At 39.6% G+C, this 13,873-nt stretch overlaps 1 protein-coding gene across 3 annotated transcripts in view; it reads right to left on the reverse strand.

Moving 5' to 3' along the window:
- The window catches only part of GOPC (golgi associated PDZ and coiled-coil motif containing), a 41,311-nt gene extending 30,378 nt beyond the window's left edge, over positions 1–10,933 (reverse strand). For 2 of the 3 annotated variants that reach the window (XM_059400613.1, XM_059400612.1), the window contains exon 1: positions 10,405–10,932. In XM_059400613.1, coding sequence (XP_059256596.1) covers positions 10,405–10,692 — 288 coding nt within the window. In that variant the 5' untranslated portion in view covers positions 10,693–10,932. Of the gene's footprint in view, positions 1–10,404 lie in introns of all 3 variants that reach the window. The other variant, XM_059400614.1, reaches the window with a different exon arrangement.
- Between the last annotated feature and the right edge of the window lie 2,940 nt (positions 10,934–13,873).

Below are 13,873 nucleotides of genomic sequence, written 5' to 3' on the forward strand. Positions count from 1 at the left end.
CTATAAAAATATCCTAATAGTGTTTATTGTGTATCAAATTTAATACAAGTTTCCTATAAATAACTCTTTGTCTCATTAAAAGAAGCAATGTCGTTTTATCTGGTAAGACTCTCTTTCTTTCCTGGAACTAAACTTTTAAAAAGAAGTATCACAGAAATTACTGTATAAAGGATCCTGACCGACAGCAGAAACAGAACGAACCATATTCTTCACGTGGCCTTTTCTCCTGTGACAAAAGTCAGTGGGATGATGTAACTAACAAAGTATTTCGATCCATTCCCTGGCTTTTCTTCTACTTCTTCCACATAGCAGAACAAAGTCTTACAGTTAATTTGAGTTAACACACACCTTTTATAAAGAATCTCCCTCTATTTTCTCTTTTCCCATATGCCCCAAGTGGTCAGCTTTTCTCCTACTACCCAAGATTACAGAAAGCCAAAAAAGTCCTATTCTAAAACAAAGACTGACCAAACAGAAAGTATATTCATGGGTCAAATATAAAAAAACTCTGCTGTACCTTGAGATAGAAAATAACAGTCCTCTTTAAGTCAGCTGCTGAACAGTCTGCTCATTTGGCTTACCAAAGTTCTGTGAGAAAACTCCACCTGTAAACTCCAATTTCCTCTTGATCCAAGCATAAGGACTACTATTGTCATCTGTCATCATTTCTCCCCAAACTGCTCTGCAGCTTAAGAAAAGCAAACTTTTTTTTATTTTTAAAATACATTCATTCAAAAAGTATTTGTCAACCCCCAACCATAGGCCAAGCACTTGGCTGGGTTTTGGGGATACACTGGTAGATGAAATATACGTGGGTCCTGCCCTGCAAAGTTTACGGTGGCCTTCTGCAGGAGGTGGCACATAAAGAAAATGAATGGCATATGTAACAACAGCGTTAACTAGATGCCAGGCGCTACTGTGAATATATGCATATTTTAATTGCCTTAGTCCTCATGCTATGCCTCAAGAGATACAATTTTCTGTATAGAGAAGGAAACTGGAACGCAGAGAGGTTAGGTGATTTGTCCAAGGTCATTACAAGCAAGTATTATAATATATAATTACAAAGCATAAGCTGTCCAAAAGAAACAAAAAGAAGGGAATTAGTGGAATGGGAGAGTATGGTTCTTCTGGGAAGTGTTCCTGTTACTATCAAAGCAGCAGTTCTCATAGGTCTGTGGGAACTTTTCAGAGCATCCACAAGGTCAAAACTCTTTTAATAATAATAAAATATTATTTGGCTTTTTCACCATGCTGATATTTGTACTACAGGTGCAAAAGCAATGATGAGTAAATGACAGCATTTTAGTACACATCAGTGCAGTGTACTCTTCACCACTATGTGCTCATGGTTAAAAAAAAAGTTCATTTAAGAATGCCCATGACGCGGGGGCGCCTGGGTGGCTCAGTGGGTTAAGCCGCTGCCTTCGGCTCAGGTCATGATCTCAGGGTCCTGGGATCGAGTCCCGCATCGGGCTCTCTGCTTGGCAGGGAGCCTGCTTCCTCCTCTCTCTCTCTGCCTGCCTCTCCATCTACTTGTGATTTCTCTCTGTCAAATAAATAAATAAAATCTTTAAAAAAAAAAAAAAAAGAATGCCCATGACGCAGCAGTAAAAATTACTAATTTTTAAAATCTCAATCCTTGAGTACGTATTTTTAATATTCTGTGTGATGAAATGGGAAGTGTGCATAAAGTGTATATGCTGCATATCAAACCATGTTGTCCAAAGAAAAAGCACAACATTTTTTTCATGGAACATCACTTTTACTTGGAAAAAGAGCAAATACAGTTATTAAGGTTAATGTATTTGGTAGACTTAATCTTGAGAATAATTAAGCAAATCTGTTACTTCAAGGCAAACAACTGGCAGCATTTATTGCCAATGATAAAAATTTGTGTTTTCAAATGAAAATGAGAATTTTGGAAAAACTGAATCCATCATGATGATCTTAACAGCTTCCAAACAGTTCAAGATTTTTCTGAGACTGGTAATAGTACAAATGTGATTTTTTTTTTTTTTAAGATTTTATTTATTTGACAGAGAGAGACAGAATACAAGCAGGGGGAGCAGCTGGGAGAGGGAGAAGCAGGCTCCCCATTAAGCAGAAAGCCCAACATGGGGTTCAATCCTAGGATTGTGGGATTGTGACTGGAGCCCAAGGCAGATGCCTAACTGACTGAGCCACCCAAGCGCCCCCACATGTGACTTTAAAAAGACTGTATAATGAGATGTGCCCAGATTTAGAAAATCTGCATAACTCAGCAAACCAGTATTTTCAAAATGACCAATCCATAAGGTCAATATCATGACTCAGTAAAAGATTCACTCAATGACTACACATTATTGTATTCTAACAGTGGATGAAAACTTCACTGATAAGAATTTTAGATTCTACACTGTAACTAACCTTTAAAAGATTTTATTTATTTATTGTGAGAGAGCATGCGTGAGCAGGGGTGCAGAGGGAGAGAGAGAATCTTAAGCAGACTCCCCACGAAGCACAGAGCCTAACTCCGGGCCAGATCTCATGACCCTGAGCCAAAATCAAGAGCTGGACGCTTAACCAACTGAGCCACCCAGACACCCCACGAAATTACCTTTTTATATTATAGAAAAATATCCATGACTATCTGAAAAGGTTATTAAATACTTCTCCCTTATCCAACTATTTATTTCTGTGAGATCAAACTTTCTTCCTAGGCTATAACCCAAACCTTAAATCACAACTATTTGAATGCAGAAGCAGATGAAAGAATCCAGCTATCTTCTAGTAAGCCAGATATTTAACTATCATTTTTAAATGTAAAACAATGCACTTTATTTTGAAAATAGTTATTTTCTCATTCAAAATGATATTTCTATTAACATCTAATAGGCTTACTGTTGAAATAAATATTTAAAGTTTTCTCAGTGTTAGTTTCTAATACTGTAAACACCAACAGATATAACTCACATTAGAAAAAAACCTCTTTAGGGACCTCATAGTTTGTACAGCATAAGTGGGTCCTGAGACCAAAATGTTTGAGAACTCTAGTCTTAGAGTGTGAAGAAAGGCCCATGTGGCTGGAACATACAGAATAAGAGAAAAGAATAATAAGATAGGTCATTGAAGACATATGCACAGGTCAAATCATACAGATCTTGCCAGCCATAATAAGAAGTTTGAATTTTATTCATAGTATAAATGAGGACTTTTAAGCAGAAAGATATGATCAAATTTATGCTTTAAAAAAGGCAGCTGTGTGTAATACAGGAGACAAACTGAATGAACTAGGATGGGGGGGGATTTGAAATAGAAGCAAGAAGATAAATCCGTGATGTACTTTTGACAGTTAAATTACTTTGATGTTAATCCACAAAATGAAGTCCCAAAAAAACATAAAATGTTTGTTTCCATTTTAATGTTAAACAACTCAGTTGCTTTATGATCCAACTGGATGTAGAGTGAGGAGAACCAACTCACCCAATATTTTAGAAATGTCACAAGCACACAATCCATATACGATACACTCATTTAACGAGGTTTAATGTTATTTTAGTCATAGTTCCAATTTTTTCTTAAAGTGGAATACCATGAAATATTAACTCACAAATCAAATCCTTGTGAATTACATACCAGGGAAATAAATGAAGCTGCAGATTCAGTCATTCAACAGTGTAGTTGACACTGTGTTAGACACTATGGATGTTATCAGAAAGACACCAGCCCAGCTCTCATGAAACCTGTATTACAGAATGATTATTGGTAATCTTGGAAGGATTCATGGCAGAACACTAAAAGTGTTTCAAATAATTTATTCATTCAAATAAACATGTATTGAGTACATGCTGTGTGCCAGGATCTGGAGACAAAAAGATGAGTAAGACATGGATTCTGTCCTTCAGAATTTCACTGTCTGGTAAAGAGATAAAATGACATTTCCAATTATGATGGAGAGTATCAAAAACACTATTATAATAGAGGCATGTGTGATGTACTAATTCAGAAAAAAAAAAAAATGGAAGTGAAAGTCTGGGTGATGTATACAAGTGTTGAATCACTACATTGTACTCCTGAAATGAATATTATATTGTATGTCAGCTAACTGGAATTTCAATAAAAACTTTTAAAAAAGAAGATAAAAGAAGAAGTGAAAGGGTCAGAGAGGAGAAATTTACCCAAGTACTGAACGGAAATCAGCTAATACATGGATGCTGCAGGGAAAGGTCTGAGAAATGAAAACCCCTCACAAGTGAGATACGGATGTAAATAGGTCAGAAAGGTTGGTATTTAATGTGTGAATTTTAAATTGCCAATTTTAAAAAGGGGCCAGCAAAACACCAATTCTGTAATCCACATGTAAGTCAACCAGATACCACACTCAGAGGAATTACTACTCAATAAGGCTTGAAAGCACTATAGGGGAAAAAAAACCAACCAACTCTTAGAAACCAAAAGGGGTTCACAAAGAGAAAATGTTCACACCTAAAGTCAGCTTTCACAAAGCATATGATACTGAGATTATTTCACCTAAGCCATCATCCTGACCCTCAAAGAGCTTACCTTCTAGAGGTAAAGAGCTGTGGCAATCACTAATGACAGGACAAGGTAACCAACTTAACAGTCCAAGTGAATTAAAGGTGTTGATAGCCTCTGCCTGCAGAGAGCAGAGATAAATGGAGTGAGGACAGCCTTCAGAAATGGTGATGTAAGTGGTACCTTGAAAGATGAGTGGGTGTGCAATACTGTAGACAAAGGGGACAGAGAAGGCATTATACACTAAAGCCTATGTCAAGGTGGCAAAGCCATGCAAGAGCAAGGCCTACTCAGAGAACTGCCCACAGACCAGTTTTATTGAGAGGAAACAGCAGCCACGAAGGGGTGACAAGCAATAAGGACAGACACATTGGGTGGGTACTGATCACCAAGCTAGAGTATGAATTTTATCCAATGAATAAAAGGGAAGTATAAAAAGAAGAGCGGCCACAATCAGAGTTGCCTTTTTTTATATGAACCATTAAAATGAAACATTTTAGAATTATGTTGACAATGAAAGGATGGTTTGGAGTGGGTAAGAAGCAACTAGGAGACTATGTTAGGAATATACAAGAAAGGGTAAGAACCTTAACTATGCACAATCTCCTAAACTCATTATTTTTCCTGCCAGACCTATTCCTTCCCCTGGATTCCTTACATGGTCTAAGTCTCACAGAGCTCTCACAACAAGTCACCACAAAGTTGGTGGCTTAAAAGAACAAAAATTTATTCTTTCACAGTTCAGGATGCCAGGAGCTCAAAATCAAGAATTGGTTCCTTCTGGATACCCTAAAGAAGAAACTGTTCCATGCCTGTCTCGCAGCGTTTGGTGGTTGACAGTAATCCTTGGCATTTCTCGGGTTTGTAGAAAGGTCATCCCAACCTCTGATTCTTTCTTCAGATAGCCTTCTTCTCAGTGTCTTTCTGTGTCTTGAGTGTCTCTTATCAGGACAATCTCACTGTATTTAGGGTCCAGTCTAATCGGCTATGATCTTATCGCTTACCTTTACACTAATTACGTCTGCAAAGACTCTATTTCCAAATAAGGTCACATTCTGAGGTTCTGGGTAGACATGAATTTTGGGGGAGACTATGAAACAGCTATCAACTAATCCATCTGTCAGACAGAACTGTGGTGGCATCCTCTTCCTCACCCTCCACATATACATAATTATCAAATCCTGTTTCTACTTTAGTTGATTATCTCCTTTTCTTCATCCCCATTACCATTTTCATTTCAGTAACACTCTTGTCTACATAGCAAACTCTGTGCTATGGCACTGGATTATTACTATCATCACTGAGCCTGTTAGTAACCATGTAAGCACTGCTGGAGAAAGTCACGCAACAGGGCACACTGGTTGTACCATGAATTTATGAAAACTAGCTCCAAGTAAGTCTCCAACGTTGCCTGACAGTCCTTCTATTGCTCTGGCTAGTTGGCTCTCCCACTCTTCCCTATTTCAAAGCTCTTATTACTCTCACCCACTTTCAGCAGTTGTCCCAGGCTCCAAGTTTACAAAAAAGAAACCATCAGACAGAATCCTCTCAACCTCCTACCTTCTGCTCTCACCGCTTCCCTCTCCCTCAAAATTGTCTCTCTCTGCCTCAAAGTACAACAGCTGTCCTTTCAATGTAAGGCCATTCTCTCTACATATATCTTTGATCTCTTCTTCATTCAGAAACCTTATCAATCCTAATTATCCCTCTCTTTCGCTAGAATATTGAGCTTTCCTCTCAAGTAGATGCATCTCATTGGCTTATAAACGTGTCTAATTTTTATAACAATACCTCCCAGGAACCCCACACTCCTTCTTACAATCTAACCAGCCACATTCACTCTTTCTACCTGCTTTTCTCTCCACCTCCTCTTTCCCCACACCAGGCATAAATGCATGTGTTTTTGGAAAAACTGGCTTCTCTAATTTTAGAGCCTTGGGCCACTTACTTAATCCTGAGCAAAATGGGAATAATAAGAATACTAAATCTATCACACAGGACTGTCATGAGAATTAGATGAACCAATATATGCAAAACGAAGTGAGTCTGCCCATTAGTAATTGATCAGTAAGGTTAGCAATACAGTTATTGTTAATAATAATGCATATCCATCTATCTATGCAACCAACTGAAATCTTGGAGTCATCCTGAATTCCCTCATCCCTCCATTCCAATCCATTTCTAAACTGTTTACTTTTACTTCTCCAGTCTCTCCTGTTCTGAACACTTACCTCCATCTCACTATCCTACCCTGCACTATCCTACCCTCACTATCCTATCATATGGATCAGAATAAGAACCTCCTAAGTGATTTCCTGCATTCATTCTGTGCATGTCCCAAAGTCTCTCCTTATCCTAGCTTGAGCGAACTATTCTAATCTCATACCTAAGGTTACCATCTAGTTTAAAACATTTCCCACTGCTATGATACCGGCCCCTAAATCTACCCCATGGCCAGTAAAATCAAGTAGATATGTCCCTACCCACCTGTTCAAACTTATCTTACATCTCATTTCTTTGGCCCTTTGCTCTTACAACACATACCAGCTTTCTTTCAAGTGCATTACACACTTTCCTGTCACAGTTGCGTTCCAATTTCTATTCTCTCTACTGTAAGACTGACTGATATTCCTATTTATTGTGGCCTAATTAATTCCTACTTATCCTTTATGTCATAACTCAATAGTCACTTCCAAAAGGAAGCCTTCCTAATCCCCCAGAACAGGCTCTCACTATTCTACATAACTATCATAACATGCAACAAAGTTGGAATTTCACACTTATGTAATAATTATCCCAATTAATTATCCAACAGAATCCTAGCTTTGAAAAAGAAACAACTGTGTCCATTTTTGCTCTACATTATATCCCAAATACCCACTAGAGCAACTGGCACATAATTAGGGCTCAGTAAATACATACCGAACCAATAGTAACCTTCAAGTTCAACGCTACAACATTGCTTCACTGCTTGTTTAAAAACAGGACAGCTTTAAAGCAGTAAAGAATAGTACCTCATTAGTTCATTATAAACATGTCTCTAGACCAAAGTTTCTCCACTGATGGTTGCAAGTAAATTACTTGAAAGATATACTGATTCAGGAACTGTTGACAGAAAGGAGGATGTGACAGATGGATTGTTCTGCTGTTATTTTAAAGAAGGGGTAAAGAGGCAGAAAACTGCATCTCCAGGTAGAGAGATGGGTTTTTCTAAAGTACTAGTTCTTCAATCTTTATTCTACTCTAACACACTAATATTACTAATACTACTACTACTCTTACTACTGTCCCAATCAGTACTACGACTCCAGCACCAACGGTCACCAAGTAGCTTACCATAGCAGGAATTCTCAAGTAGGTGGGTAGGGTAAATAAGAGAGATGTGAGCAATTTGAAATGGCACTATCTCAATATATTCTGATACTCTTTGCTCTCCCCTTCCCCTTATAAAAGCCCTATCCCCAAATATAACTTATAGTAAGCAACAGTCACGTAGACATCATTTACATTTTATTTTAAAATGTAACCTATGATTTTTTTGCAGCTAAAGTTATTTTCCTAAACTGCTATGTTAATGTTAAACATGGTGTTACCTAAAGACACAACAAATGGGCAGAAGGAACAATTTCCAAAGATACTCAAGGCCAATTTAAATATAAGTTACCCATACTGGAGGTATCTGTGTTTTGATTATAAAAATATTCAATTCTGGTAATATGGTTTAAGGTATCAACCTCTAAAACCTGAAATTCAGTACCCACCTTCTATATCAAGCCACAAATGGCCTCAAAGGTTGTATTTTAATGTCCATAACCTTAAAACAATAGAACTAATTCAGCCCACTTACTAAGAAAATAAAACTGGGCTAGGACGTATGTATGGAAATCTTTTCTAAGATTTCAAGATCTCAGGTGATTGATAACAGTATATGAAGTAACCTCTGAAAATCTGCAGATAATCCAACAGCAGATCTACCTTGAAAATGAAAAACACTACTGACAATGAGGCTCTCTCCTCACCAGTACATACCGATTCCACAAAAAATGTAAAACCTGCTAAATGGAAAAAGATTAACCCCACAAACAAATAAAATGTAAGTGAAAAAACACAAAAACAAAATGTCCCCTCCCCTTTTTCTAAGATCTTTTAAGTCAAAGGTTTCAAACATGTTGAAAAAACATGCTCACATCATGACAGACTAGCATTTCTTATTTTGAGAAATAAGGCCACCTCCTAAGCCAGGATGTGGAGTCAGAATATGTAATTACAATTTCTGAGAAAAAGAATATACATAATTTATTATAGCTCTGAATACTCATTTAAAATATTTAAAGATGGGGGGGGGTAAACGAGCACCATCTCCTACTCACAGAATAAACCTTTCTCCAAAATTAGATTTTATATCTGACATCAAAATACCACTGTTGAAAGTGTCCTTCGTCATTTAAAAAAAAATCAGATAGGTATTGTTTCATTTTTAAAAAGTTATTTATCCTCATTAGACACTTGCAGTTGTAAATGATAGGAAAGTTCTCACGTAGCATTTAAGTAATTCCTGCTCTGTTATTTAAAGCTTTTACTATTTTCAAAAAAGAACCATTACATGCATTTTCGCCACCTGAAAAATAAACTATCTTCTAGAAATAATCACTAATCAAGAAATCAAGAAACATTTTCATACAGCTAGAACAAGAAGTGATTAGCTTCCTATGAGCACTTCCATTCCAACCTTTTCAAAAAGTATGGAAGAAAAGAACAGTTCTTTCAACAAAATCTCTGTTTTGCATCTATGCTAATCACAGATGAATTATACCATCTTTTTGATGGGTAACTGACAGGGAAGTGAAAGAACGCTAACCATTAATTATAGACAGGATCTATCTGATAATCACACTGATTTGAATCCAATGGGTATTCTTAATCATTGTAACTGATAGAAATGATGATTTCTTAGGTAACCTAATGTTCAAAGAGCTTTGCACATTACTAATTGTCCAATTTTTATCTACTTTAAAATGAAAGATTCATTCTCTTAAATTATCTACTAGAAAATGGTCTTTATGTAATAACGTTAATCTCCCATGTTCCTAAATACTGTAATAATGCATTAATTTAACTTTCTGCACAATGCGGTAGGTTGTTTTGGTTTTTGCTTCTTTTGTTTTTTTTTTTTTGGAACTACCACCACTCCACCCACACAACCAAGATTACAGACTTAAGCAAATGACAATTCTTCACACACTCTCCCAAATGAATCCAGACTTTGGAAAAACCTCAATGTTATAAGTCATTTGAAAAATTGGAGAGTACTCTGGTGGTTATCTGCCTGTAATTTAAAGACCAACTGTAAACTGAGAAGAACACTGATACTATGCTGTTTATCCCACTAAATTTTCCTAAGAGCTCTGATAGAATTCCCCTAAATTGTTCATGCATGCAAGGAATAGTATGTCTGTGTGCAACAACAGACGTTGATCTGAAATGGTTAAAAACAATCAACACTATCAGTCTGATGATACATACACCTAGTTTATCAATGTGAAAATCCATATAAGAACTCAAATGTTGCAAGGTGGACTAAGATATTCTTCAGACAGAGAATTTCTGGTTTGCTAATGTTGTATGTACAGGAGGCTGGTGTAATCAGTTCCTGCTTCCTCCTGATAGAGATCCTAGGAAGGTGGATGACAGGACGCCGGGACACCCACAGGTCCATCCAAATCCCTTTTTCTACCTCATCTCACTCTTTTCCTTTACACACACTCCCCTGTCACACTAAAGCTCAGGTGCCCCAGTGGGCAATTTTCTAGGGTGGTTTCACCGGTGCGTTAAATGGGATCTGACAACTGGGGTTGAATGCCACCTCCTCCAGGGCCCAGAGCTCACCTCTAGCTTGTGGTTGATCTGGGACACCGTCTGGGCTTTATGGCAAAGCTGCGCAAAGCAGGAACTCAGGCTGGTCATCTTCTGTCTCCCCTCGTAAGTGATGTCCGCTTGGTCCGGATCGATTTCACCCAGGAGCAGATCCACATCCACGAAGGCCTTGTCGAACTCCTTCTCTAGCACCTCCAGCCATCGGAACATGGATACCCCGCCGGGGGAGACCCCCACGGCGCAGGAGGCGCCCCCTGGGCCCCCTCCGGCTCCTGCCGGGCACGGGCCGCCCGCCGACATGGCGCCGTCTAGGGCCTCCCCGGACTGCTACTGACCCCCGCCGCCCACCCCGCACGAGAGGAACTGCTGGGACTACGGGGACCCCCGCGCACGCACGCTCCGTCGGTCCCCTCCCTTCCCCTCGCGCGGCTAACGCCGGCAATGCAGCCCCAGAGTGGCAAGAGCAGCGAAGCTAAGGCGGCGGCGGTGGCACACGGAAGAATCGAGCCGTCCCACCTCCCGGCCCGCCCCCGCGGCGCATGCGTAGCGAAAATTTAGGCGGACGCAGCCTAGTGGGCTGAAATGGGCGGGGCTAGGATGTGACCTTGGCCTATGAAAAGCCTCCGCTTGGGAACCAGCCTGTCAGCGGCCATATTGACAACTGGCAAACTCCCGCTTGAATCCCCGAGAAACGGGAACGCATCGTGTTTGCTTCCAAGCTGTAAAGGCCCGAGGAAGAGGAGGGTGTCCACGTCGCAGACAGGAACGGCTTCCGGCCATTTGACTTCACAGTGGGCGGGAGCCATTCTAAAGTCCTCCAGGAGAGTGGCTGCGGGGACTTACAGGGGCCGGGAAAAGAATGCGGGGAAAGGCGATGTGAGCATGCGCAATAGCCACGTTTTACCTTTCCATTACCGTGCCTGTGGAGGGTGAGGTGGGTGGACGTACGGGCTCTTCTTGCTAAGCCGGGCCCTAAATTCCGGGTGGAAACTGCCTGGGGCTGCGCGTTGAAGGACAGCAGCCGACCAGGTTTTGCAGAATTCATGCGAGATCTTTTGTCGTATGATTAAGAGTCAGACTGACCTGGGTTCAAGTTTTACACCCTGTCACATATTACCGTTCCCATTTAGTTGTATTCTTCAACCTCAAAGCTTCAGTTTCTAAAATTTACTTCCCTCAGTAGTAAGGTAAAATGCTTAACTTCAGTACTTGGTACTCCTTAATATTACACCACAGGTCATGGGTTTCCCCAAGGAACTGTTTTTTAAAAGTGTACTTATTTCAACAACGGAAGTGTTCCCACAGTGACTTTTCATAAAAACAAAACTGAAGATTCATATATTGATAAATGTATGGCATGCAGAGCCCCGTTGAGGCACTGGAGACACACAGTGAGATATGAACCTCGCTCAAGCAGAGCTCTTAGGCTAGTGGGTCTAACACTCAGCTACTTTATTTGAATTTTGCAGTACTTTGGAATGTTTACAGACTGCTCATTAGCCCTGTTCACTGTCAAACCCCTTCCACTTCTAGAGCAGTCCATTCCTAGGGAAGGAGAAATCAGACTTCAAAGTAGGCTGGCGAGAACTGTCCCTCTTGCATTGTCTAAGATAGGCTCCTGTGATCTGGAACAGACTCTTCCAGTTGCTCACCACCAAAGCCTGCATTGTGTATCTCTCGCCAACGCAATGACATTGAGGAATAAGAAATCATAGCTCTAGTTTGCTCTGTGGGTATTGCAGGGCACACTAGTTAGCACTGGTCAATAAAGTCCTTTGGCTTCAGCAAACTTAGCAAAGCGAAACTAACTGTGAGGTCTTTGCCTTGAGCTTAAACAGGTGCCTTCACGTAGGTTTTAAAGTTTTTTCTCCAAAGTCTTAGCCACTAACCATGGAATATAGAGGGATGAGGGAATCCAATTCTTTTTGTATAAGTTACCAGCATAATAAATTGGCAAATCAGTCCAAAAGTTTTTCTTTTCTTTCTCTCTCTCTCTCTTTTTTTTTTTTTTTTTTTTTTTTTGAGAAGGGGAGGAGAAAGGAAGAGAATCTTAAGCAGACTCCACCCCAGCACAGAGCCCTAGTGGGGTTGATCCCAGGACCCCGAGATCATGACCTTAGCCAAAATCAAGAGTCCGTGCTTAACTGAGTCACCCAGGTACCCCTGTCCAAAAGTTTTCCTTAAAAAAATAAAAAATAAAAATAAATAAAAATTATTCCCACTTATAAACCATGTACAAATCTATTAATATGTAAGAAATATTACCAAAAAAGTAATTCTAATACTCATTTTCTATTATCACTCTCTTTAATTTGTATGGCCTATACTTGGAAATAAATCTAATTTCTTTAGAAAGAAACACCATTCAATTTTCTATCATACCATGTGGGTATGGCCAAAATGCGTTAAAATGTTTTAAATGTTTATGCTGGGGCGCCTGGGTGGCTCAGTGGGTTAAAGCCTCTGCCTTCGGCTCAGTCATGATTTCAGAGTCCTGGGATTGAGCCCCACATCGGGCTCTCTGCTCAGCGGGGAGCCTGCTTCCCTGTCTCTCTCTGCCTGCCTCTCTGCAGACTTGTGCTGTCTGTCAAATAAATAAATAAAATCTTAAAAAAAAAAAAAAAAGTTTATGCTTCCAGTGCTCTGATGGGCAGTGAAAACCCCATTTTCAGGATTGTAGAACCAAGTTCCAGTTCTGTTTACAACCTTTACATTTTCAACAAATCACGCTCTCTGTGTCTCAGAATACTTTATCTCACGCTGTCCCTTATCATGATCCCACTCTCTAGCAGCTGCCACATCTCTGTGTGCTTGCTATCTTGGTACTATGTGACTAGTTCAAATGTTCCTGAAATGCCCTCTGTGTAGACATTATCCTTGGCCCCACTTTACCAGGGATTTGCATTTCTGCAAGTCACAACCTAATATGGAAGTTTTGGAAGAGCAGGATTTGATACTCAAGTGCTGCCATCTGTTGTCAGAGTGTTTCGTCTACATTTATTGCCATCCCCTCCCCCACACTGGTAAATTTATTTATTTATCTATCTATTTTATTTTTGATTGCCTTATCTTGACCTACCCCAGAATTTGGAATTGTGTGTAATCTCAATCGCTGTGAGATTTGTTTTCCTAGAGATAATAAAATGTTGATACTTCTATTTGCAATTGCATTGGCAGAAACTTTGAACAACTGTTCCATGAATCAGGCTTATGTGATTAAAATTTTCTAATAGAACTTAAATGTGACAGTTTTGTTTTAGGAACTTATCCCTCTGGGGTTTTGCCACGAGGTATATCTAAGAATAAATAGGGTGGGAACTGAGGAAACTGGGCAAAAGAGAAGGTGCTAAGGATTTCTTAGGTGAGTACTGGTGCTTAAACTGTGAGGTTAGTGTAGAGTTCAAACATATATTGGAGCCTCCTCGATCACAAAGGCACTGTATTGAATGGCTGTAGAAGATCCACTCTGGACTGGAGAGGG

The sequence above is a fragment of the Mustela nigripes genome, chromosome 5 (genome assembly GCF_022355385.1).
Source record: "Mustela nigripes isolate SB6536 chromosome 5, MUSNIG.SB6536, whole genome shotgun sequence".
NCBI classification, from domain to species: Eukaryota; Metazoa; Chordata; class Mammalia; order Carnivora; family Mustelidae; genus Mustela; species Mustela nigripes.